At 44.3% G+C, this 27,686-nt stretch overlaps 1 protein-coding gene across 1 annotated transcript; it reads right to left on the reverse strand.

Moving 5' to 3' along the window:
- Positions 1–710: 710 nt before the first annotated feature.
- DACT2 (dishevelled binding antagonist of beta catenin 2) lies at positions 711–27,686 on the reverse strand. Its single transcript, XM_061624409.1, has 4 exons — positions 27,238–27,686; positions 12,029–12,161; positions 11,578–11,862; positions 711–3,727 (listed from the first exon to the last, which is right to left on the reverse strand). Exons 1-4 carry the CDS (start codon positions 27,442–27,444, stop codon positions 1,947–1,949), a joined length of 2,406 nt encoding a protein of 801 aa, XP_061480393.1. The 5' UTR covers positions 27,445–27,686; the 3' UTR covers positions 711–1,946.

A 27,686-nucleotide genomic window follows, 5' to 3' on the forward strand; every position in this document is an offset into this window, starting at 1 on the left:
TGGCTTGCCATACAGCCCCAAAATCATTTAATAATCTGTCACTTAGGCCACATTCACACCATATAATTCTTCCACAATCATTCCACTTTAAACAATCATGGCTTCCCCCAAAGAATCCTGGGAAGTGTGCTTTGTGAAAGGTGCTGGGAGGTGTTAGGAGACTCTTATTCTCCTCACAGAGCTACAGTTGCCAGAGTGGTTGAACAGTCAGCCCCTCTTCTCAGAGAACTCCGAGAGTTGTAGCTCTATGAGGGAAATAGGAGTCTTCTAACAATTCTCAGCACCCTTCACAAACTACACTTCCAAAGATTCTTGGGGGGAAGCCATGACTGTTTAAAATGGAATAAATGTATGGTGTGAATGTGGTTTTAAGAGTGAGTTTGTGTAGTGAAATACTGTAGGTCAAACAAGTTGTAATTAACAACAGGTGGCTTGGGGGAAAAGGACAGAGTAATTTTCCTTGGAAAACCATCACTTAAAATGTAATCTTAGACATGCCTACTCAGAAGTAAGCCTTATTTTAAAGAAGATGTACTCCCAGGTATGTATGTACAAAGGGTAACAGCCACAGTGACAAGAGGTCTAAGCAATCTTAGAAGAAAACACCGTAACACTCTCAAGAAAGCATTTCCTTTTAGATCATTTTAAAATAAATAAAAACTAAATAGCTAAATGACACCCAGTTTTAACACAACAAAATCAAACAGCTGTTTACAGTAGTAGATCACCATAACATTTATTGAGCCTGCAATAAATCAGAGTAGAGCCACTCCGCTCTCAGCCACAGCAGCTATTAATGCACGGTGACGCATTTGGAATGCAGTTGACCCTTTAAAAAAACAACACCCACATAAACATCTTCATATAAAAAGATTACAGATGTAATGGTCAGGGTTAGATTTTACTTAATCCCTTGAATTTGTAAGTGGGAAATAGTAATATTGGAGCGTTCCTCTGAGCTACGTACAATTGTCCTGACCCTGGCCCTCATATTTAAATGACATCTCTCAATGACAGCCAGCATGGTGTCTTCTAGATGTTGCTGGATTACAACTGTCATCAGATCAGTCACTGGTGAGGGATGATGGGAATTGTAGTCCAATACCATCTGGAGCACCACATTGGCAATCCCTGGCATATCCAGAGCCTGGAAAAGTTACTTTTTTGAACTACAGCTCCCATCAGCCCAATCCAGTGGCCATGCTGGCTGGCATTGATGGGAGTTGTAGTTCAAAAACATAACTTTTCCAAGCTCTGGGCATATCAAAGAAAAATGGATGGAACTAAGGAGCGAGCTTTATTGGATAAACTATACTAACAATGGATGACTGTGGGGGAAAAGCATGTGAGTTTCTAAGAGAGCTGTGACAGTGAAATCCAGCCTTCCCAGCAATGCACCCTCCTGATATTTTGGACTATAACTCCCATCAGACCAAGTAAGCATGGTCAATGGTTGGGGATAATGGTAGTTGTAGTCCAAAACATCTGGAGGGCATCATGTTGGGGAAGGCTGGTATAGCGAGTCCCTCTGAATATAATCTTCCAAAAAAAAGGGAGAAACTGCAATGTCATCTTTTGCAAGGAACTCCCCTTCCACCCTGGAAACTTTGGGAAATCTTCCATGCATTGCAGGCTGCACATCTACTTTCCAAAGTAACTATTAGACAGGACCTAGCTGAGTAGGGCACGTCATCTAAAGACTTCATACTTATCAGAATGGGGCAGGGGACGGGGAGGTATAAAGTTACATAAAGTCACATAAACATACACTTACAAAACAGAAAGAGGATATTAGTAACAGTGTCACTTATACAGGCATTAGCAAATGAGAAAAGATCCCTTGCCTTGAGACCTAGGGATTTCATTGCCTTTCATTTAACAGAATCCTTTTAGAGATCAATCCTCTTTTGTTTTGCACACTGAGGCAGCTGATTCTCACTCTCACTTTAAACCATGGTCATCACTTTCAGAGAGGCTGGTTGGAATCTCCTAATCTTCTTCTTGAGGGCCTTTGAAGCTTTGATACGACAGAGTTTGGGCACTGGTGGAAGAGGCTTGGATGAAGCTGTTGGCTGCCTGGCTGAAGAGTCTGGCCAGATCAGTTCATGCTCATTGCCCTCCCCATCATAGTCAAGAGTCAGGTTGTTGCCATTGCTGCTGTCCCCCAAATCACTTTCACTGGACTCGCTGTCCCCAAAGCGGTTGGCTGTATAGTCACTGACTTCTCCTTCACTGGTCTCAGCAATGGTGGAGTGGAAAAGGGAAGCACACTCTGCAGAGTATTCAGAGTGATCAGACTCACTTTTAGCATATGACCCAGGGCGAAAGGGGTGGTGGTTCTTTGAACGGGTCCTCATCATTACAGTACGCGTAATCCCAGCTCTCCTCACCTGCTGTCTTGGTGGCCCGAGGGCAAAGCCACTTGAAAGGGTGGCAACTTGGGTTTTTGCTGAGATTTCCACCGTGGACTGCCATTTGCGTTGCTTTTTCTTGGTTGTGTCTATATAGGCCGTTTCAAGAGAATACATGGCAGATGCCTGGTAGAGTTCAGGTTGAGAGGGTACTTGAGGGATTCTGAATGGTGCTGGGTACAGGCTGGATTCTGAGCAAGACCTCCCTGTAGCTTCCCCAGCAAAAGTCGGCCTCCTAATGAGGTTCCTTCCTCTGAGCTGTCTCTGAGGCAGATTCCACTCAGCAGGCAGCCTGGCAGGAACATGGTGAACTCCCCGTGGCTTCTCCACAAAAAGAGCTTGCTTCCCAGGCCTTGGCACCTTCTCGCTGTTCCTCCTTTTTACCTTCACAGGCTTCATTTTAGAGTTTGCAAACCTTACGCTGACTTGATGGGATTCTGCAGGGACAAACTTGGCATGAACAAAACCACCCTGAGGCATGGGTTCATGACTTCCTCCCTTGACAGGTTTCTTGTGCGATTTTTTGGCTGGGACAACATTTGTACTTGGGGGACTCAGACTGGAATCCTCAGTTCCTAGCTGTGAGCTGGAAGAGCTGCGTTCCAGGCTGCTTTCCCCGGCTTCAGTCAGAGGAGAATCCCGTACAGATGGCCTGGCAAGATAGCAGCCATTCACAGCCAATGAAGACTCTGCATGAAGCAAGGCAGCCGTCTGCTCGGTGCTCATACTGTGCGCAGACCCCTGCTGTTTGACACATTCCCCTTCAGCCATCTCCCTCTGCAGTTTCCCCTCAACTTTGTTACTATGCATTGAGCTCCCTTGTTTTTCCAGCTGGCTGCCACTGCTATTAATTTTCACTCCGCCAGGACTGGGGATTATAATGAGTCTCTGGAGCATTGTCAAAGGCTGGCTCTTTGTTGGACACCTCTCACTGGCGTCCGCCTGATTGTTTCCTCTAGAGCGTGTCAGCTGGAGCAGTTTGTTGATGTAACCTCCTGGCCTGGATTCTATGACTGGCCGAGTCCTAATCAAACTGGGCCCAACAGCATTAGGTGCAACCTTGTTAGGCAAGGGATGACCCTCTTTTTCTGCGGGAAGTCCTGTCAGGGAAAAAAGTGGACTTTGTAAAGCCACAGCGTGAAGAGGGCTGGGGTAAGGATACACATCATTCCCACTTTTAGAGACCAAGTCACTCTGGTATTTGGGATCAACACAGTAGAATGGGATTTCCCCTCCTGGAGAAAGCAGAGGAAAGGATTTCAGATCGGTTGCTTTAGGATATCCTGCTTCTGTCAGGGTGAGTCTTTCAAGGTCACCTGGTTAGAGCGTGGAATAAAAAAAAAAGGCAGTCAACAACATAAAAACATATGTTTGTCTCAGATGTCAAAGGCTAAATCCCTTCTCATTTTTCTCTGAGCATTTTTACTGAGCAATGAGAGGAAATGTTGAAATGTTATTGCACCAAAACCTTACAAGCATCACAGTGCTAAATTTTATTTCACTTATTGAACACTTCCTGCCATAAACCTCATTCCTGTGTCTTTAATAACGCATCCAAATAATTGCTCATGTACCTCACCTGTGGATCCATGTACTCAAGAGGACTTGTGGAGCTCATTACAGAATACACAATTACACACCAATAAGGTCTTTCAGAAATACATGGAACTGAGTATTAATCAACTTGCGCCTAAACCACACACACACACATGAAAATGAACTTTCCTTATTCTACAAGAAGAATTAAGATGAGACAAAAGAATTTAGACCAGTTAAGGGTTGGTTCACTAATAATGAAAAAAAAAAAAAAACTAGAGGGAGCCCCAGCTGACAAAGCGTCAAGGCGAGTTAAGCAGCAGAGCGAGTTTGGCAGCAGGGCGAGGAGGCCAGGGCCCCCCACTCTGCCCGTCTGTTCCCTGACCTCAACTAAACCACAGTCTCCAACCCATTGACGTAATAAACCTTAAACAAAACTATGCAGGTAAGAAGCCAGCAGGGGTGTGGGGGCTTTCCAGTGTTTTGCACTGCCTGCAGCATGTACGACTATCTGCCTGTTGGACAGAAGTCGTGGGTGTGCTCCCGGTGCAATGAGCTCCTGGCTCTCCGGGAACGACTTCATTTCCTTGAGGCCAAGGTGGCGGACCTGGAAAAGCTGAGAGAGGCAGAGAGGTGTGTGGAGGAGGCCTTCAGGGACGTTATAGCTGTGTCCCACTCCAACGATGATAGCTCTCCTGCTATCATGGAGAACGATGGTCTCGGGGAAGGAGAGCATCCAGCTGAGGAAGAGGGAAACGATCCCTTAGAGGGGACCCATTCCTTGGGGGATGAGCAGCTATCCTCTCGTGCCGAGGATATATCTCCAGGGGGTGGAGGGATCCTTGCAGTGGGTGATTCGATCATTAGGAACATAGACAGTGGGGTGTGTGATGGGCGTGTAGACCGCAAGGTGTTTTGCCTGCCTGGTGCGAAGGTTGCGGATATCGCCCGTCGTTTAGATAGTTTGGTAGACAGTGCTGGGAAGGAGTCAGTGGTCGTGGTGCACGTTGGCACCAACGACATGGGGAAATGCAGCTGTGAGGTCCTGGAAGCAAAATTTAGGTTGCTAGGTAGGATGCTGAAAGCCAGGACCTCCAAGGTGGCTTTCTCTGAAATGCTACCGGTTCCATGCGCAGGACCAGCCAGACAGGCCCAGCTTCGCAGTCTCAATGCGTGGATGAGACGATGGTGTCGGGTGGAAGGGTTTGGATTTGTTAGGCACTGGGGAACATTTTGGGACAAGCCGGGCCTGTACAAAAGGGACGGGCTCCACTTGAACCAGAATGGAACCAGACTGCTGGCACTTAAAATTAAAAAGGTAGCAGAGCAGCTTTTAAACTGACTGAGGGGGGAAACCTGACAGGAGCTGAGAAAGGTCCGGTTCGGAATAAACCTCCCCCCTGGGATAAAAACCAAAGAAATGATGAAATTTTAAAAGGGGTAGGCCTAGAAGTAGGCATTGTGAGAGCAGGGGCACAGGATATAAATTCAGAAGAGCAAAATTACCACAGGCCTAACCACAAGTGCCAAAGACACTTGAAGAGAGACACTGCTTACAAGTGCCTGTACGCTAATGCTAGGAGCCTCCGAACCAAGATGGGAGAACTGGAGTGCTTGGTCTTAGAGAAGAGCATTGATATAGTGAGCATAACCGAGACCTGGTGGAATGGAGAAAACCAGTGGGATACAGTTATCCCTGGATATAAACTATATCGGAAGGACAGGGAAGGACGTATTGGTGGCGGAGTCGCTCTATACGTGAAAGAAGGCATTGAATCCAGCAAGCTCGAAACCCCAAAAGAGGCAGACTCCTCCACAGAATCGTTGTGGGTGGTGATACCGTGCCCCAGGAGGGACTTAATACTGGGAACGATCTATCGTCCCCCTGATCAAAATGCTCAGGGAGACCTTGAGATGAGATATGAAATTGAGGAAGCATCCAAACTAGGAAAGGTGGTAGTAATGGGTGACTTCAACTACCCGGACATAGACTGGCCGCATATGTGTTCCAGTCATGACAAAGAAGCAAAGTTTCTAGATATTCTAAATGACTATTCCCTAGATCAGTTGGTCATGGAACCGACCAGAGGGACGGCAACCCTGGACTTAATCCTCAGTGGGGACCGGGACCTGGTGCGAGATGTAAGTGTTGTTGAACCGATTGGGAGCAGTGACCACAGTGCTATTAAATTAAACATACATGTAACTGGCCAATTGCCAAGAAAATCCAACACGGTCACATTTGACTTCAAAAGAGGAAACTTCACAAAAATGAGGGGATTGGTAAAAAGAAAGCTGAAAAACAAAGTCCAGAGGGTCACATCACTCGAAAATGCTTGGAAGTTGTTTAAAAACACTATATTAGAAGCTCAACTGGAGTGCATACCGCAGATCAGAAAAGGTACCGCCAGGGCCAAGAAGATGCCAGCATGGTTAACAAGCAAAGTCAAGGAAGCTCTTGTCCGAATGAAGAAAATAAAAAAGAACACAAACTCTGGCAAAAGAAATGCAAGAAGACAATAAGGGATGCTAAAAAAGATTTTGAGGAGCACATTGCTAAGAACATAAAAACCAGCAACAAAAAATTCTATAAATACATTCAAAGCAGGAGACCATCTAGGGAGACAATTGGACCCTTGGATGATAAGGGAGTCAAAGGTGTACTAAAGAACGATAAGGAGATTGCAGAGAAGCTAAATGAATTCTTTGCATCTGTCTTCACAGTGGAAGATATAGGGCAGATCCCTGAACCTGAACTAACATTTGCAGGAAGGGATTCTGAGGAACTAAGACAAATAGTGGTAACGAGAGAGGAAGTTCTAAGCTTAATGGACAATATAAAAACTGACAAATCACCGGGCCCGGATGGCATCCACCCGAGAGTTCTCAAAGAACTCAAAGGTGAAATTGCTGATCTGCTAACTAAAATATGTAACTTGTCCCTCGGGTCCTCCTCCGTGCCTGAGGACTGGAAAGTGGCAAATGTAACACCAATCTTCAAAAAGGGATCCAGAGGGGATCCCGGAAATTACAGGCCAGTTAGCTTAACTTCTGTCCCTGGAAAACTGGTAGAAAGTATTATTAAATTTAGATTAACCAAGCACATAGAAGAACAAGCCTTGCTGAAGCAGAGCCAGCATGGCTTCTGCAAGGGAAAGTCCTGTCTCAGTAACCTATTAGAATTCTTTGAGAGTGTCAACAAGCATATAGATAGAGGTGATCCAGTGGACATAGTGTACTTAGACTTTCAAAAAGCGTTTGACAAGGTACCTCACCAAAGGCTTCTGAGGAAGCTTAGCAGTCATGGAATAAGAGGAGAGGTCCTCTTGTGGATAAGGAATTGGTTAAGAAGCAGAAAGCAGAGAGTAGGAATAAATAGACAGTTCTCCCAATGGAGGGCTGTAGAAAGTGGAGTCCCTCAAGGATCGGTATTGGGACCTGTACTTTTCAACTTGTTCATTAATGACCTAGAATTAGGAGTGAGCAGTGAAGTGGCCAAGTTTGCTGACGACACTAAATTGTTCAGGGTTGTTAAAACAAAAAGGGATTGCGAAGAGCTCCAAAAAGACCTCTCCAAACTGAGTGAATGGGCGGAAAAATGGCAAATGCAATTCAATATAAACAAGTGTAAAATTATGCATATTGGAGCAAAAAATCTTAATTTCACATATACGCTCATGGGGTCTGAACTGGCGATGACCGACCAGGAGAGAGACCTCGGGGTTGTAGTGGACAGCACGATGAAAATGTCGACCCAGTGTGCAGCAGCTGTGAAAAAGGCAAATTCCATGCTAGCAATAATTAGGAAAGGTATTGAAAATAAAACAGCCGATATCATAATGCCGTTGTATAAATCTATGGTGCGGCCGCATTTGGAATACTGTGTACAGTTCTGGTCGCCTCATCTCAAAAAGGATATTCTAGAGTTGGAAAAGGTTCAGAAGAGGGCAACCAGAATGATCAAGGGGATGGAGCGACTCCCTTACGAGGAAAGGTTGCAGCATTTGGGGCTTTTTAGTTTAGAGAAAAGGCGGGTCAGAGGAGACATGATAGAAGTGTATAAAATTATGCATGGCACTGAGAAAGTGGATAGAGAAAAGTTCTTCTCCCTCTCTCATAATACTAGAACTCGTGGACATTCAAAGAAGCTGAATGTTGGAAGATTCAGGACAGACAAAAGGAAGTACTTCTTTACTCAGCGCATAGTTAAACTATGGAAAATGCTCCCACAAGATGCAGTAATGGCCACCAGCTTGGATGGCTTTAAAAGAAGATTAGACAAATTCATGGAGGACAGGGCTATCAATGGCTACTAGCCATGATGGCTGTGCTCTGCCACCCTAGTCAGAGGCAGCATGCTTCTGAAAACCAGTTGCCGGAAGCCTCAGGAGGGGAGAGTGTTCTTGCACTCGGGTCCTGCTTGCGGGCTTCCCCCAGGCACCTGGTTGGCCACTGTGAGAACAGGATGCTGGACTAGATGGGCCACTGGCCTGATCCAGCAGGCTCTTCTTATGTTCTTATGTTCTTATGTTCTAATGCTATACATTCCTTATTCTCTCAGTTCTTGTTAGGTCTCACATAAAGGCACAAACCAACTCTGTTGGCAAGCACTGTGTCTGAGGAGATGCAAGGTGGTATGATAGTTCTGTGTGTGGTTTTATCTGTGATGGTTTATTTGCATATGAAAATCACCAGTCAGTGCTGAAGTCATCAAGTGTGAAACAGCCCTGGTGACTAGGGGTACCTTGTGCAGCACTGGGACTAATCTGCAGCTCCATTCATGTGTAACACATGTAAATGGGACTCCATGTGTTGAAGAGGTGGCAAAGCCATGATGGAGGTTCCACCCAGAAGGTAATAGGAACATAGGAACCTTCTTTATACTGAGTCAGACCATCTAGCTCAGTACTGACTGTCTACACTGACTGGATTTTGGAGAAGTACCTCTCCCTACCTGGAGATATCAAGGATTAAACATGCAAAGCAGATGCTCTACAAGTGAGCTATGTCTTTTAAGCATGGGTGTCTGCATGGGAGAAGTCTTCATGCATAGCCCTCTGTGTGAGCTGGAAGACTGCACAACTGGCATTTCAGCTCACATAGAATTCTGTGCACATAGGTGTCCCCAATGCAGATGTCTGTGCTCAACATGTGGACACTGGAGGGCGGGAGCCATACAATGTTAGGGGCTGGTCCAGTGGTGCAAGTGGGCTTGGGTGTTATCAGAATGAACATGATCACAGTCTCCTCCTCCATTCTCTCTTCTACTCTAGACTGCAAACCAAAGGGCCTGTTCTGTCATTCTCCAAGTGGAGAAGTAGCCACCACAATACAGATCCTTTCTGTGCTACTTGGGTAACGTCAAAGGCTTCTGGCCACACAGAAGGAATTCACAATATAGCTTCTTCTCAAACCAGCTGTGCCCAGTTGTGGGAGGGCTGACACTGGTTTGGATAGATTCCATTTTATTCCTGCCACATAGGTCAGGACTTCTGACATTGTCCCAGCAGTTTGGGAAGGAGCCACATGCTCAAAAACTGGAAGAACTGGCCTTCAGACTGACTTTACCCTACTATGGACTCTTCTTAACACTAGAATAATTATCCAAATGGTTCAAGATGGCCATGACTGGTCTGAATTTCACACAAATCAAACACTCTGGTTTAACATAGAGGTGGAATGAATAGAAACTTTCCATTTCATAGAAACATAGGAAGAGCCTGCTAGATCAGTCCAATGGCCCATCTAGTCCAACATCCTGTTCACACAGTGGCCAACCAGATGCCCATGGGAAGCTCGCTAGCAGGACCTGAATGCAAGAGCACTCCCTCCTCCTGCATTTTCCAGCAACTGGCATTCAGAAGCATATTGCCGCTGACTATGGAGGAACAGCATAGCCATCATGGCTAGCAGCCATTGATACTCCATGAATTTGTCTAACCCTCTTTTAAAGCCATCCAAGTTGGTGGCCATCACTGTGCCTCTTGGAGGAGCAAATGCCATAGTTTAACTAGTTGTTCAATAAGAAAAGAACTTGGGGATAATTTCCCAAAGCAATTCATGGCACATATAGCCGCAGCTCCTCATTACTGAGCTCCACCAAAGGCTCTCCCACTGAGGCACTGCATCTAACAGGCAAACACCACCACAGTTTTATTCCTGTCAGTAGATTAGAGATAGTCAAGCTAAAAAGCAGACAACTAAAGAAGCAAAAAGTCCATGTTTCCTCCTCTGGTTCTTTCTACTCAGACCCCGTTGCATGCCTTCCCTTATTTCCTTGCACTCTTCCTAACTCTTGGGTAAACTGCCCCTTCAAAGATTGTTTACTGCCCACGGTTCAAACTGTACACCTCCCTTTGCTTTATCTGCTACTTCTTCTTCATCATCATCACCACCATCCTTTTTATTTGTATGCCACCTTTCTGCAAAAAAATTGTGCTCAAAGTGGCTTACAACAAAGTAAACAATTACAAAAACAGTTTCATAATAAAAATAATAAAACAGTAGTAATAAAACAGTAACATAACAAATATCACAGCAAACGTAAACCCCTTTTCAACACTATAGATATAACAGCATTATATGTTAGCAGGCAACTTTACACTTCTTGGTCCTCACTTCCCATAGATGCTCAACTACTTAATAATGCTTAATTTATTAAGTAAATAAATGGTGTAGTGGTTAGAGTGTTGGACAGGAACTTGGGAGACCAGGGTTCAAATCTCTGCTCGGCCATGAAGGTCACTGTTTCTCAGCCCAACCTACCTCACAAGTTTGTTGTTAGGATAAAATTAGGAGGGGGAGAACCATGTTTGTATGCCACTTTGAGCGCCTTGAAGGAAAGGTGGGATATAAATGTAATAAGAATAAGAATAACGTTTTCAGATACAGTATGCTTTTTTAATTTTGCTCTACAGCCATGAGGGTTACACACTGTGCTGTTACTTTATTCTAAGACCTTGTTCCAGAAACACTTGCTTCTTTCATGATAAGGCTGGAGAGAGATCCTACACATACTTACGTGGAACTAAATTCCACTGAAAAAAGCTGACTTTACTTCTGAGTGACCACGCATAGGATTCAGCTGCACATCACTTCCCAATGTCAGCAAGATAGCAGCTGGGGCCCCTCAGTCAAAAAGCTGGCATAGCATTATGCCTACAGGATTTACCACTTTTGCTACCACCATTAGCACTCCTGCATCAAGCCTTTTATAGATCTATGTCAGGCAGAAATTTAACAGGGCAGTTCACCAATGCTGCACAGCCATACTTTGAAAGGCTAAAACTGTTGCATCCAGTTGTGAAAGGCACAGAACCTTTATCAGGACAAAATATGTCCTCCTTACCTGCTATAAGTTTTACTGATCAGAAAATAAGTTTGCAGCCCTCACGCCACCCAATCTAGCATAGCCTTGGTATTATCCACTTATTCCTTCAGAAGGAGTGGCTAAAGGATTGCACCCGCAAGACAAAGTAGAGCCAGGCAATAAGCACTGCTATCAATGTTGCATACGTGCTATTTTTATTACTGATGCCATTGCGTTTTGCTCTTTGCTCCATATGTGATGCTAAGCAGACATACTTTCTTTCTTAATAAGTTTCAACAGGATAGATGTGCAAGTAGTTACCTGTGGAAACAGGCCTTGGCCTGGACCTGGTGGGAGTCCCTGAAATATCAGGGCAAACTTTGATATGACATTCATCACCAGTATAGGCTCCCTGCTGTTGGAACTGGTTGTGTACTGTGGTTTCATCTGCAGATTTGGGACGGTAATCAAAGATGGTGAGATGGGCCTTGGGGTGCTGTAAACTTGGCAACAGACTGGCATGGGAGGAGGAGATGGATTCACTGAAGACCGATGTACAGGAATTGGATAGGGAGCAAGAGCCACCATCACTCAGTTCATAAAAGCCTGTGAAGAGACATAGAAGACATTTTATGTGTTACAGAGAACAAATGTACTGGCTAGTGAAGTATTCCATTTGACAGAAAAGTTAGTCTTGTGGAAAATTTAGATACAGAGTGTTCCTTTAATTGCAATTATGTAGATGTTTCTCAACCATAAATCCTCAAATTACCTGAGCTGGGTCTGCTGTCACTGTCGAGATACTCAAGGGAGGTTTTGCCAACATCCAACTTCAGTTCACTAATTTGTTGGTCCAGCTGATCCAGGTGGCTTTTCAGTCCAACATCTTGTCTCCTCAGACGTGACTGTTAGCAATGGGAGAATGGGAGAGAGATAGTTTCAGATAAGTTCTAAGAGACCGGACCAGATGTTGTCATCTTTTGGGGTTAAACTGATCTTTGTAGGAATGACACATGTAAAAGGGCCATGTGAAGGATCTCATACCCAGAACAAACTAGGGGCACTAGAGTAAGCAACACAAAGGGAATCAAGCTAGACTGAAAGAAAGGGTTAGTTAGAACAGTGGTTCCCAATTTTTCTCCCCCAGGGGACCACTTGAAGATTGCTGAGGGCCTTGGTGGACCACTTAATGATTTTTCTGCCTGTTACGGCAATTGTAATATGTTGTGCTAGATGCTGGATGATTTTTCATTGTATTTCTTACAGATACACTGCAGACTGCCTGAATAAAGCTCGTGAACCACTTGTGGTCTACAGACCACAGTTTGGAAACCCCTGGATTAGAACACTTGTGAATGGAGCAAGAAACCAGCTTGGTTGGCAGGATGTATGGTGATCATCATCTTTGCAGTTCTGGAAGCAAATTTTATTTTGTATATTTATGTAAACCAGTATAAACTAATGTCATATTCCATCATATTGCAAAGATTTGGAGCAAGGAATGTTTAAAACTGGTAGAAACATTTTTTTTTACAAAGATACAATAGCCTATTATCTTCTAAGTCTCAGTGAGATTTACTGCTACATATATATACGCGTGTGCACACACACACATGGGTATGATTGCACTGTTATTTGCTTGAATTCTGGCCGAATGTCCTCTAAATGATAACTTTGAAAACACTGATCTGGTGTGAGTTCCTGGATCACACCAGGAGATTTTACATGTTCATAGGAGTTCTGAAGCCAGAATTAGATCTTTTTGGTGGATTTCAGCCAGCGAAAAAGGAGCAGTTGCCCTTCTCCTCTTCATCCCCTAACATCATTATAAATCAAGCTATCATGCAAAATGCATGATGCAAGGTAGTCAATGTTTTCCCACCCCGACCCCACTTAATTGTCTTAGTGGGAAAACTCCCTGAGGCATAAAGCATCACATCATGCATTTTACATTATCACATATTAAGGAGAGAGTGACAATGAGATACAGGCCTATTGTTTTTGAGCCTCCTTCTTAATAGCTTCTCTTTCTGTCTGGAGGGCCCCCTTACACCGTGTTGCCTAACAAACCACACTAGAAACTCAGACAGCAACCTGTAGCAGCAAAAAAAATCCTGGAATTTCGAAGGGGGAAGAAAGCAATGTCCTGATGTGTTTGCTTAAGAAGCACTTTGGATCTCAGCTTAGGCTGGAGAGCGCAGAGACTCAAATTCTTCAGAGACGTAAAACACAGTGCATACAATAAGCAACAACCCATTATTTGCCTCACTAAACATTCTGTTAATTCCACACTCATGGATTAAGTTTTCTTTTCCTCACCTGAACACTTGGAGCCCTTTTAATTTCCAGGAAAATGCAATGAGGAGGTTTTCAGCGACTTCAAAAGATCTAGGGCAGACCCATAAAGTCAATGGGCCTAAATGGCCTTACATACAATTATATACTGGCTTAAAACATTTCTAGATCAAAGACTTTTAAAAACAAAAATCCTGTTCCTGCCTTCTTGGAAAACAAATTAAGTTTTAAAACATAATTCCTGAGAAGGCTTTTCACTCCCAAACCATGTTCAAAAAAGGGACAATTTCTCAATTTACAGTTCAGGAATAAAATTATTAAAAGTGCTGCCATTTCGTGAGCACAATACTATTCTACAGAGCCTGCTGTTAAATTCAATGGGAAAAGAGTGGGCACTCAATCTGCTTACTCTCTCTCTCTCTCTCTCTCTGTGTGTGAGTGTGTGTGTGTGTGTGTGTGTGTGTGTGTGTGTGTGAGAGAGAGAGAGAGAGAGAGAGAGAGAGAGAGCGCTTACCTATGGGACATGGGTCTTGCCTGCCCCCCAAATGATTTGTGGTACTCCCCCTGCCAACAATTTGGGTGCTGTGTCAGCAATTTTTTCAAATTAAAATTTTAATTTCAATTCTGTTGTTGTTCCTGAGCATTAAGCGTTGTTGTTGCGCCTTCATCATGTTGGTCTGTGAATCATAGAATAATAGAGTTGGAAGGGGCCTATAAGGCCATCAAGTCCAACCCCCTGCTCAATGCAGGAATCCAAATCAAAGCGTTCCCGAAAGATGGCTGTCCAGCTGCCTCTTGAATGCCTCTAGTGTCGGACAGCCCACTACCTCTATAGGTAATATGTTCCACTCTCATATGGCTCTAACAGTTAGGAAGTTTTTCCTGATGTTCAGTTGAAATCTGGCTTCCTGCAACTTGAGCCCATTATTCTGTGTCCTGTAATCTGGGACAACTGAGAAGAGATCCTGGCCCTCCTCTGTGTGACAACCTTTCATGTACTTGAAGAGTGCTATCATATCTCTCCTCAGTCTTCTCTTCTCTAAGCTAAACATGTCCAGTTCTTTCAGTCTCTCCTTAGGGCTTTGTTTCCAGTCCCCTGATCATCCTTAATGCCCTCCTCTGAACCTGTTCCAGTTTGTCTGCATCCTTCTTGAAGTGTGGAGACCAGAACTGGATGCAGTACTCAAGATGAGGCCTAACCAGTGCTGAATAGAGGGGAACAATACTTCACGCAATTTGGAGACTATACTTCTGTTAATGCATCCTAATATAACATTTGCCTTTTTTGCAGCCACATCGCATTGTTGGCTCATATTCAGCTTGTGATCAATGACAATTCCAAGATCCTTCTCACATGTCATATTGCTGAGCCAAGTATCCCCCATCTTATAACTGTGCATTTGGTTTCTTTTTCCTAAGCATAGAACTTTGCATTTATCCCTGTTGAATTTCATTCTGTTGTTTTCAGCCCAATGCTCCAGCCTATCAAGGTCCCTTTGAATTTTGTTTCTGTCTTCCATGGTATTAGCTGAAAGAGGCTTAGAACTTAGAACATAAGAAGAGCCTGCTAGATCAGGCCAGTGGCCCAGCCAGCACTAGCCACTAGTCCAGCATTCTGTTCTCACAGTGGCCTACCACATGCCTATGGAAAGTCTGCCAGCAGGATGTAAGCACAAGAGCACTCTCCCCTCCTGCGTTTTTCAGCAACTGGTACTCAGAAGCAAACTGCCTCCAGCAGTAATGGTAGAACATAGCCATTGGTGCTAGTAGCCACTGATAGCCTTATCCTGCTTCAGCCTCTCCACTTTCGCCTCTTCCACCGGACCAGCACAATGGGGATATGTATCTTCCCTCCCCATAAGATCAATCTCATGAGCAGAAGAAAGGGAGATGTTGTCCTACTGTTGTGCTGGCATGAGCCCGGATCAGCCTAAATATGGAGACACAGATCTTCCCAACCCTCCTCAGATCAACCTGATGGGAAGGTGGCAATGTTGAGCTCCATTGTCATGCTGATGTCAGTGGAGTGGTTACCCTATATAGTAAAGGTGGGCTGAAACTCGCTTCCTAATTTTGCAGGTCCATTCATCCTCTGTGAACTTGGGTAATGAACTTCTGCAGCTTTCTTGGGGCATGGGAAAACTTGGAAGAGATTTTGGTTAGTTTTCTGCACTTTATCAACTGCATGAGGTGGCTGAGGGTTCTTTATTGCTGTTAATTTTTTAAAAAAAGGGATGTCATGTCCTTAAAGGCACATCCCAGGATGTGCTCCTGCACTGGAAGCCTGCATAGAGAGAGCGCCATACTGCTGCAAGCAATAAAGACCCCTTGGCCAACTAGTGCAATTAATAGGGTAAGCACAATCCTCTCCCACAAAATTTATTTGAAGTTTTTCTGCCCACCTTTGATTCCCTTCAAATTACTGGGGGAAAAGTTCAGCCAAAAGGACTTTCCCAGCAGTAACGTAGTCTCATCAGCATACACAGAATGCATTTCTATAACTTCAGTTCCCTGCTTAGTCAAATTAACTATGCTTAGAAATACAGGTTGGGTAACACACTTAGGATTCTCAACTCTTGTGTTTTTCAATAAATTAGAAGTGAAGAGGGAATATTTGCAGAATAGCAGCGGGTCAGTCCTTACCCCCATTTTCCTCTGCAACCTCTCCACTTTGACCAACCAACTGCAACTGGGAGATCAAATTCTTGGTAAAATTCATCCATGCACTTTTAGAACTTTTACCCCATTGTGCAGATTGATTTACACCGAAGTAACCCTCGGCATCAGCCTTCTCCAATGTGGTACCCTCCAGATATTTTGGACTACAACTCCCATCAGGCCCAACCAACCTAATGGTCGTGGATGATGGGACTTGTAGCCTCAAGAGCATCTGGAGGGCCCCAGGTTGGGTAAGGCTGAACTGCCCCTACCAAGAATGTGTAGCGGAGGGAACACAGCTGTATATGCTGGCCTTGCCCCCAGCATCCTCACCCCTGTGGGTCCCACCCCCACACTGTCACATGCCAGGCAGCTAAATGCATTCAGCTGAATCCGCACAGGGTCCTCCAAACTGTTGAGAGCCCAGTGCAATTTGGGTTCCCAATCACATGAATGAGCCTACATGCATTCAACTGAATGCACAACGGTTCCCACTTCAGACCTTCTGCCTGATGCACAACAGTCTGCAAAAGAAGTCAGAGGGTATGGGGATATTTGGGGTCAGTCCAATGCAAGCAGTCCCACTCCACTCACCATATATTCCAGAACATGAAGTAGAGCATAACTTCTGTGCAGGATTTGAGATTTCATCCAGATCACTAAAGTACCTCAGGGAGAGGCCTCACTGGTTCGCTCATCTGTACCCCTCCACCCAGCAGTAAGGAAGACCACCTATCTCGTGGGCTCTCCTTTCAGCAATCTCAGTTACAAAGATAAATGTGTAGTGAGGTTATATGTCTCTCAGCACCTGCATACCACTGTGCACAAGGAACAGCACCCTAAAGCTTCCTTACTACAGGGTATGGTGTCATTAGACCTGCTCCTAAAACTTTGTGATTTTTACATTTCAAACACAAAACTGTTATTGTTCACACTGGAAATAAGAAAGATGCCAATTTAATATTCTTGCATTACCTTTCTGAATTTCCTGCAATGGGGAGCTGGGGGGCAAAAGCACTTTATGCTCCCCTTAGTCTCACCCCTTCAGGAAGTCAGTTCTGTTTTCATGGCTGGAATTAATTGCTTAATGATTAATGTTTTGCTAGCCAATCCCTCCCTTTGTGGTTTCTGATTAATGACAGAGAGACCACAAAGCGTTCAGCAAAGCTCTCAGGTATTCAAAGATCATTTATTGCACCTCCAGGATCTGTTTGTAATTTTACAGCACTTTAACCAACATAAAATGATTTACATCAGCCTTGTTAACCCTTTCCTCTTCCCCCATTGTCTCCTACCATTGGGGGGAGGGTGGGTCTCATGTTGCTGGGAGACCCAATACTTCTCATCAACTCCTAACTGCTAAAGACCAAACTTTGCTTAAATCACTCATCTGAGTCTTAGATATTCTTCATGATGATTCCTGGAGTCAGTTAGCCCCAAATGGAATTTTGTTAAAGAGAACTTTGTGTGAATTACTTTACCTGGCTCATTTAAACAGTCAAAATGCAAAATCTATGGGATCCTTATGCAGCACAGAAAATGTAAGCCAATATCAGAAGAATCAAGCAAATATTTTGGAAATCCAATGACAGATTCACCACAAATCAATACCCCACCCCAAGTGGACTTAATTAGAAGTTCCATGACTGACACCTCTTTGTGCTATCACAAATTGTGCATCTCAAAGTTATTTACTCAAGTTTTACATTTTTAAGGTTTTTTTTTTTAGCATTTCCTGGCTGTCGGCTCCTACTGCATTCTTCAGTAAGAAATTCACAGAAATAACTAGAGGAGAGAATCCGCTGAAGGCTAAAGGAATTTCACAATAGCCTTGCTTTACATCTTCTGGATCAACCTCTCATCTCTAGGATTGGAAGAAGATTTCAGGAAGTGCAGCTTGTCCTGTCAGTGTTGTAGGGGTCTGCAAGTACCTACCCAAATACAAACAACTATTAAAGGTTTAGGCACGGCAGGCCCCAGGCATGCCGGGGCCCTTGGGCACCAGACTTCCCCCAGCCCCTCCGCTCCCCTTCTGCGATCCGCAGCAGCAGCCATGGATCGCAGGACAGGAGCTTCTGAGCTGCCTGCCATCCCCCCGCTTCACCTACCTTTCTCTCTGCTGTTTTTTGCGGCTGTGCGCACAGGGTTGCCATCAATCAAAATGGCAGCCGAGGTTTCCCTAAGGGGCTGAAGCCTCTGCCGCCATCTTGGTTGATGGCACGCATGCACACGCATTGATTGATGGCAACCCTGCGCCAGCAGAGAGAAAGGTAGGTGAAGTGGGGGGATGGCGGGCAGCTTGGAAGCTCCTCCTGTCCTGTGATCTGTGGCTGCTGCCACGGATCACAGAAGGGGAGCGGAGGGGCCCCTGTAGCTCCAGGGGCCCTCGGGCCAGTGCCCCACCTAGCTGCCCTTTAGAACCTGCCCTGGGTTTAGAAACCCAAACATTTGAAAGGTTGACAATTTTATTCTGGATGCTGCCTAGGGACAAACCGATTTCTAGTAGAGTTGACTTCTGTTCCTGCTCTTGCTGAATATTACCTATTGCCTAGTAATCTGCTTTTTCAGTTAAGTTTCCTATTTGTGGTGTTCTAACCCAAGGGTAGGTAACCTGTGGCCCTCCAGATGTTGTTGGAACCAACTCTGATCATCCCTGATCATTGGCTAGCGTGGCTGAGACCGATGGGAGGTATAGCCCAACAATGTCTTGGACGGCCACAGGTTCACCATCCCTGTCCTAAGCAATATTTCTATTCCCTGAAAATTCTACCCTTTATGCCATTATACTGATGTTTTTAAGGATTTTATGGATTTGCTTATGTATTTTTTTTGGTATGTTTTGTATTTTTAAATCTCTATGGTTTTATATATGCTTTCTGTTTTTAAAATCTATGTAATCCACCTCGGGACCTGCATTGTGGGTGAGAGCCAAATAACAAAAATAAATTTATTATTATTATTACCTATTCCCTGGTAAGGTTTGGATTGACTGTGATGGTACTCCCCTGCAGGAGTGAAAGACCTACTGATGTGGTCCGTTCCCAGAGACTAATGGAATGCTCCAGGAGCCGACAGACACAACTATTGAAGGGCTCTGGTTTTGCTCCGGAACAGTGAGATACACAAGGCCTTCAATGCAGCTGCTGTGGAGTGTCCTTGCTGTACCTGTCGAACACACAGAGCTTGCAGGTACACTTGGGGAGTTTCACAACATGAAACAGGATGGGTTAAACAAGTGCAAGTGGTACAAATCCCAAGGTGACACTGACTAGACACAGGCAAGAGTACATTATCATGCCTTCCACACAGTGATGGTGACAGCAAAAAAGGTGCACTTCCCTACCATTGTGTCCTCAGGCAACCGTCTAGCAGAGCTGCTATATCTGGCCAGCTGCGATACTCCTAGAAGCCTTGGCATCCTACTGTGACAATTGTGTAGGACACTTCAAAGATAAAATCATTGGCATTCACATGAAATTGGGCACTCAGATACAGCAACTCTGGAGGAGGTGTCCAGTGTACCGTCTGGTCCAGTTTTGTTGGGTTAGTTTCAGTTGTTGCAGCATGAGGCAGGCAAGCTGCTTGTAGGGGTTCAGCTGACCACACGTGCTCTTTTGGATTCTTTCCTATCATGGTTTATATAAAAAAAGTAGCTGGAAGGGACTGATGGGGTAGGTGCAAGGAGTGACTAATGCCTTCCTGCATAGGGGGAGGTACCATTTGTTTTGAAGGAGAGGTGGGGCACCCACTCCTTAAGGCTACCCCCTGAACCCAGAACCATTACATAACTACTGCCCAGTCACTAATATGGCCTTCTTGGGCAAGGGGTTCTAGAGTAGTGGTTCCCAAATTGCAGTCCATGGATGAGCAGTGGTCCGTGAGCTTCTTCCAGGTGAGCTGTGGTGTTCTATGGAATTCATTTTGCAATACAATATAAAAGAAATAAAAGAAGCAATACAAATACATTTAAAAATCATACAGCATCTAGCACAGTGCATAGCAACTGGTACAACAGGCAGAAAAACTATTCAGTAGTCTGCCAAGGTACTCAGCAATTTCCAAGTGGTCCACGGGAGAAAAAGTTTTGGAACTACTTTTCTAGAGCATGGCAGACCTAGTTGCAGGCATGCCTGGAGGAAGATTATCTAGATCCACTTAAACCAGCTTCATACCTGGATATGGAACCAAAACTTCATTGTTTGCCCTGACCTCTGCCAGGAGAAAGACAGGGGAGTGCAATTGTGTGGATTATCATCTACTTCTCTGCAGCTTTTGATACCATTAACCACATTGTTCTTCTGGACCAGCTCCACGGGTTGGGCGGGGGTTGGGTATGGATCCCTGTGGGACTCCACCAATTTCCATGGTGCCAAACAGTACCCCCCCAATTTTCACCTACTGGAACCTGTCCTGTAGGTAGGAGTAGAACCACCTTCAGTGTCCAATGTGGTGCCATCTTATCATCATCTGAATCTGGAGAGGCAGTTTAGGTTCTTGACTGATGCTTGGAGGTGGTAATGGGCTGAATAAGGGCCAATACATTGAAACTGAAACCAGATAAGATGGAGGTGTTATGTGTGCAATTTCTCAAGTTTGGGAGGTGGACAGGATCTTGGACAGGGTCACACTCCCCTAGAAATGGCAGATCCATAGCTCTGAGGTGCTTCTTGATCCACTTTGTCACTTGAGGCCCAGGAGTGCCTATTTCCAGTTATGGCTATTTGCCAGCTACAGCTCTTCCTAGAGAGTGAAGACTAAGCAACTGTGATGCATGCTCTGGTAACCTCTTGTATGGATTCATGTGCTCTACATGGACTGAGAAGCTGCAACTATTGCAGAATGCATTTGCAAGAGTGCTTACTGACGTGCCTGGGAAGGATCCTGTAACACACATTCTGAGAGAACTGCACCGATTACCTAATTGTTTCTGGGCCCAGTGCACAATGTGGTAATGGCCACCAATTTAGATGGTTTGAAAGGGGAATTAGACTAAATTATGGAGGAAAGGCTATCAATAAGTATTAGTCCTGATGGTTATCTGCTACTTGCAGAATCAGAGGCAACATGAATACCAGTTGCTGGGGAATAACAGCAGGATAAGATTATTGCCCTCATGTCCTGCATTTGGGCTTCCTATAAAAGATCTGGTTGGCCACTGTGGAAAAAAGGATGCTGGATTAAGTAGGTTTTGGGTCGGATCCAACAGGGCTCTTATTATGTTCTTAGGAAAAGACTCAGATCCATTGTCTGACTTGAGCTTCTGCACCTTAATATGTTGGCTTTTTAACATAAGGTATGGATATTATCTGAATAGATGGAAACTTGCTGCCAGTCCTAGGCATGTTTACTTGTATATTCATAGTTGTATATTGAGTTAGTAAGAGTGCTTAGGATTGTAGCCATAGTTTTACTATTTTTTTTCAGGGCAGGGCAGGGGAGGAAGTGGAGATTTATTTATTTATTTATTGTATTTATATACCGCCCCATAGCCAAAGCTCTCTGGGCGGTTTACAGTAACTAAAAACATGTTGTTTTCTATTTAAAAGCAACTGTCTTTGAACTGAGTGGGATTTACTCTGAGTACATATGCACAGGGTGGGTTGCATGCACGTTAGTGAAAGATGCCATTTAAACATCTGGGGTTCCAGATGTTGGCAGCTATGAATACATTTGACTGTCAAGAGTGTTTTGGAAGGCCAAGAACTCAGTGGTTTCCTCCCCAAACACCACATGTTACTATTCCTTTGCTGAAGTGAATGATTTCTTATGATCAAATCTCTTGTTTTTCCTAATAAAAGGGAAACCCCTGAACTCTATTTTTACCTTGCTTTTTACCGTGGTCAAGTGTCTACCATATCTTGGTATGACTTGAAAATGGAGGATTAGCTTATTCGGAACAAAATACACATACAAATGAGCTATTACAGCCCAAAGCACCGTGTGTCAAATAGGAATGGATTGCTTTGGTCAGAGGTCACTGGGTGTTTCCATTAACCTGCTGGCCTTGAGCAAGCAATAAATGCTTTAAATCATATTCTCTTTGGGGTTCAATAAAATGAAGTGGAGTCATTAGTTAAAATTATCAATGACAGGTAATCAAGGGGTTGGCAGTACACTTGTGCTGCCATTTTGACTCTAATCAAGATATGCTTGCTGCAATGTTTCACAAGTGGGGCTTAAGCATCCCCTGAAGGTTAAAGCCAATTTTCACTCTGAGATGCCTTCTGATAATGCTCCCTTCAGTTAGTGAATACCCTTTGTGTTTTCACACCTGATTGATAACTGATGGCCAAGTCTAACACCAATAAGAGGGAGGGGCAGGGGAGGTGGGAATTAACTTGAAGTTTACTGAAGTGTGTAATTGCCAGTACTAGAGAGATTAAAGTATATAACATTTTGATTGCACTCTCCCCACCCCATGAAGGAATTCCAATCATAAGATATATTTGCCATTCCACAAAAATGCACCGTGGGTTAAAAAGAAGAAGCTGATGTCACACAAATTATTGAATTCTCTTATTTTGATCATGTAATCTATTAAACAAAGTATGTAGAAGTTGCAAGGGTTTTTTCCCCATGATTTAACCATTTTGCACAATATACAGAAAACACACACACTGCTACAATATGTGTAGCAACAGTAACATGCCAGCTTTATGAAGACCAACTGAAAGGTCACAAAGTGAGTAAGCTCAGAGTTCATCAGAACACTTCATCAGGCTCCATATTCAGCAAAAAATAAAGCCCCAAAACAAAGTGTAGGGAGGGGAAAAAGAGAAATAGATGATGGGAGGGAAATTCTGCAATTTGTAATACTTTATGGTGGAATGGAGGAGGTGTTATGCAGACAAGCAAGGTTAAGTCATGCTTTGGTACAACGCTTTTGCACAAAGCTATGAGCAGAGAGAAACATGACTACTCTTCCAGCAGTTATTCACATTGGCTTCTACTTTCTAGCAAACAAATTACAATGGCATTATGCTACTTTTGGATCCCCAGCTCCCAAAAGGACCAACATGACTGATATTGGCTTAAGCATCTGGAGGGCACCTGGTTGGCAAAGTCTGCTGTATTCACTATATCCCACTGGCACATCACGCTGAAGAAATTCTCTGAGCTATTCTGGTATGTGTTGCTACAATACATAGTATATGTGCTACTTGTGATCAGAGTAGGCAGTGCTTGTTGCCAGTTTTTGCTCAACCTTACTGAATGGAAGAGCTCTGCTGGATGAGACAAAAGTCTCTCTATTCCTGCATCCCATATTTAACATTATCCAGCCACGTGCCTCCAGAAAGCCCACAAGCAGAACCTGAAGGCAGCAACCCTCTCTGGTTTCTCCCCAGTCTCTACTACCCAGAGATATACTCCTTCTGAATATGGAGGCTCCATTTTTGTCATAACTAATAGCTGGGAATAGACCAATCCCTCCTTAATTTTGTCTAATTGCCTTTAAAAGTCATCTGAGCCAATGACCATCATCACATCTTGTTGCAGTGAATTCCATACAGTACTTATACATTGAGTGAAGAAGTACATTTGTGTGTGTGTGTGTCTGTCCTGAACCTATTGCCAATCAATTTCACTGGGTGACCCCAGCTTTTGAAATATAAAGATGTTCTTTATCCATTCTCTTCACAACATTCCCAGCTAGACTACAGCTTAAATGTGCATTGTTTAAATCAACAGGAATGTAAATTGGTAATTGTGTTGTGTTGTTTTTCTTCTTCCTTTGAATGAGTTGGTCCCCCTCTGGGATGCAGGATGTTGTCCAACTCCAGCTCTAATCAGTCCCAGCCAACATAGCCAATGGTAACGGAGGATGGGCCCTAGCCCTAGATGATTCTATATGTCATGGTCTAAATGGCTACTAAGATCCTCCATGGCGCAGAGTGGTAAGTGGTGGTAACACAGCCGAAGCTCTGCTCATGGCCGGAGTTCGATTCCAACGGAAGGAGGAAGTCGGAAGGAGGAAGTCGAATCTCTGGTAAAAGGGGTCGAGGTCCACTCAGCCTTCCATTCATCCGTGGTCAGTAAAATGAGTACCCGGCATATGCTGGGGGGTAAACAAAGGCCGGGGATGGAACTGGCAATCCCACCCCATATATATGGTCTGCCTAGTAAATGTCGCAAGACGTCACCCTAAGAGTCGGAAACGACTCGCACTACAGGTGTGGGGACACCTTTATCTTTACCTTTAAATGGCTACTAATTCTCTTCCTGCTTTACACACTGCAGATCATCACTGTATGTTTAGTATTTTGTAATATGTTCAAGTGGACTGAAATATATAGGTCCCTTCCAGCTCTACCATTCTATGATTCTATTTGAAGTGTGCAGCATCCAATCACCCTGTCAAATGATACTTCCGGTGGTAAAGTTTTCAACATAATTTTGCCCCCTTTTCTTTCAAAGAGAGAGCCAGTGTGGTGTAGTGGTTAAGATGTTGGACTATGACCTGGGAGACTAGGGTTCGAATCCCCACATAGCCATGAAGCTCACTGGGTGACCTTGGGCCAGGCACTGCCTCTCAGCCTCATGAAAACCCTATCGACTTGAAGGCAGTACATTTACATTTTTTTATTTCAAAAGGAAGGCAAAGGATGCAATTTACAGGTGTTAATTAGATGACTTCCGTATAATGTGAATTGCTCTCTTCATTTCCAGTTACAGTTAACAACAAAACATGCTCTTGAACGTCTTCAAATACTTATTTTAAGACGCTTGGGAATATGTTTCTTAAAAATCAAGCCAAACCTCAAATCAAAAGTCATTAGCAGTGCAATCCCATACATGTCAAAAGTAAGCCCTGCTGTGTTCAGTGGAACTCATTCCCGCTGGTAATTGAGTATAGGACTACTGCCTCAGAGTGAATTTACTATGTCTCAAAAGAGGAATATTTGAAGATAAAGCCTCATTATTAATTAATATACAGGTTTACATAGGGTTACAGTTACTGTAAGTATTCTATGAAACATTTTACAATCTTACATGATTAATTTGAATAGAGAAAGAAAAAAATCACAGGTCATATGGAAAGAGTTTGGAGGCTGTTAGAGCAGATGATTCATAAAATTGGTTTTATTTATAAAACCTATTTTCATGGAATGGAGAACAGGCTCATATACTGTACATACACATTAAAAATATGCACTTGCTAAAACTCTTTCTGAAGTCATCCCATCATCTTCTGTGTGCTAGCCATAACAATTTAATGAAAAAGGGATGGTGGGGGACCTTATCATTCTTTCCTGGTGTCTACAAACTATATTTTATTTGTTTTTATTTATTAAATGATTTCTAACCCACCTTTCCGGGCACAGCCCTCCCAAAGTGATTCACAAACAACTTCCATACAACCACGTGGGGTAACAAAGAACAAAACTACCATCCGAACCTTTGATAACAACTTCTATACTGTCTACGCCTTCCAGATGTTATGGACTACAGTTCCCATCATCTTTGATCATTGGCCATGCTGGGTGTGGCTGATAAGTTGTAATCCAAAATATCTGGAGGGGACAAGGTTGGGGAAGGCTTGTCTAAATTCATGGATATGGATATTAAAATTAAAGTCATAGGCACATGGTATAAAGCTCCAATATGCCCCAAATGTGGAAACTGCCAGGATATCCCAATATGAGAGGTGTTACTTGCAACCCAGTCTTAATGCATGTTTACTCAGAAGTAAGCCATGCTAAGTTCTGTTAGATAGCTTCCAGTATGGCTATAATCATCTGCAAACTTATTTGAAACAAATCCCCAAGTCAATGGTATTTTAAATGCACAGGGTCATGCATGTTTAAGATTTCAGCCCTGTTTCATCAGTGACATCAAAACAAAATATCTCCCCCCTCTGTTTTAGCGATCCATTCTCCATGAATTTCATGAGATTTCACAGGATTTCAGTGAATTTATTCACTGAGATCTGGCAACTGATGTAGCAAAGTCTCATTTTTTAGGACTGTAGAATAATCTGCTTACTCAGAAGTAAATTCCACTAAGTTTGATATGTCTGACTCCCATGGACTGGGAGATTGAGAGATTTAAAAAACAAAATAACAAAACATCAAGTAATGGGTGGAGTAGATCAAAGGTAATTCAGTTTCCAAGTGCACTTACCCAAAAGAACTTTCTCACTGACAAGAATGTACAAGATCCTAGTCAAAACATGTAACTGCTAATGGAAATGTGTTACTACACGGATTTAGAGCCACTTGAAACGTTATATCTGAAAAAGCATAGAAGATTGTCATTTGTGATAATCACACATGGTGACTGTATCACTACGAATGTAACTGATAAAGTGCCAAATCTGAAGCACCTCTTAGATTAAGGCAGAAGATACAGCTTTGTTACATGTCTGTAATTTAAGAAACTGGTTCCACCCTTCATATATTCTATAGTGGACACTAAAGATTAAAGAGGGAAAAACCTTAATTTGGAGGTCGATTACAGAATTGTGTCTCGGAGATAAATGTCCTTTGCGCAACACATGCTGTCAGTAAAAAATAGTATGTCTAAACATGAAATAATAATAAATTAATAATACATTCTGCCATCGTGGACTCGATGATAGCTATATAACTGTCATTGAGCCATTTAGGGAAAATAAATCATCAGATGATTTAAATATAACAAATCTCAGTCCGATAACCTGAGCAGAGAGGAATAGGAAACAACAGAGTCAGACCACTGGTCCAGCTGACCTAGCATCACCTACTCTGACTGGCAGCAGCTCTCTCGGCTTTCAGGTACAGCCTTTCCCAGCCCTAGGTGGAAATGCCGGCGATCGAAACGGAGATCCTTTGCATGCCAAGCATGCGCTCCACCGCTGAGCCACGGCCCTTCTGAAGAAACCCCGTGCCCATACACGCCGAGAGCCGACATACCCGGCACAAGAGAGACCCGCTTTACTTCGGCCCGCATCCCGTTCCCCGCCCCAAAAGGCAGCTGTACGGCTAGCAGCGACGGGGGCTGGCGTGACGGGCGCCCGCCCTGCCTGCGCCTCTGCAGCGGCTCCCTTACCAGTTGCTCCTTCAAGGCGGTCAGGGTGGCTTCCAGACGCTGCTCCTTGTTTGGCGGGTCCTGCATGGCCAAGGCGCCGCTCACCAGAGCCCGCTGCTTCTCCCGCAGCACCTGGAGTTCCTGGAGGCCAGCCAGGGCGGCTTGCAGCCTCTCGCTGACCCTGCAGCGGTCCCAGCCGCCCGGCCGCTGCTGCCTCCCCAAGAGCATCTTCACACGCCGTTCAAGCCCGGGCCATGCCGGAGCGAGGGGGCTGCGGAAGGAGTGAGACGGAGCCGGCGCCAAGGCAAGAGCTGCCCTCACCGTTCGCCTCCCCCAGAGGGAATGGAGCCGAGGAGCTGCTGCGGCTGGGGACGGGAGGAGGGCGGCGGCGGGAGCCGAGGCTGCAGTTCGACGCCCTCCCCAGCACGGGGCAGCCCCTGGGCCGCCCCTGAGGCGCGCAGACGGAGCCG

This window comes from Rhineura floridana, chromosome 4 (assembly GCF_030035675.1).
Source record: "Rhineura floridana isolate rRhiFlo1 chromosome 4, rRhiFlo1.hap2, whole genome shotgun sequence".
Taxonomy (NCBI): Eukaryota; Metazoa; Chordata; class Lepidosauria; order Squamata; family Rhineuridae; genus Rhineura; species Rhineura floridana.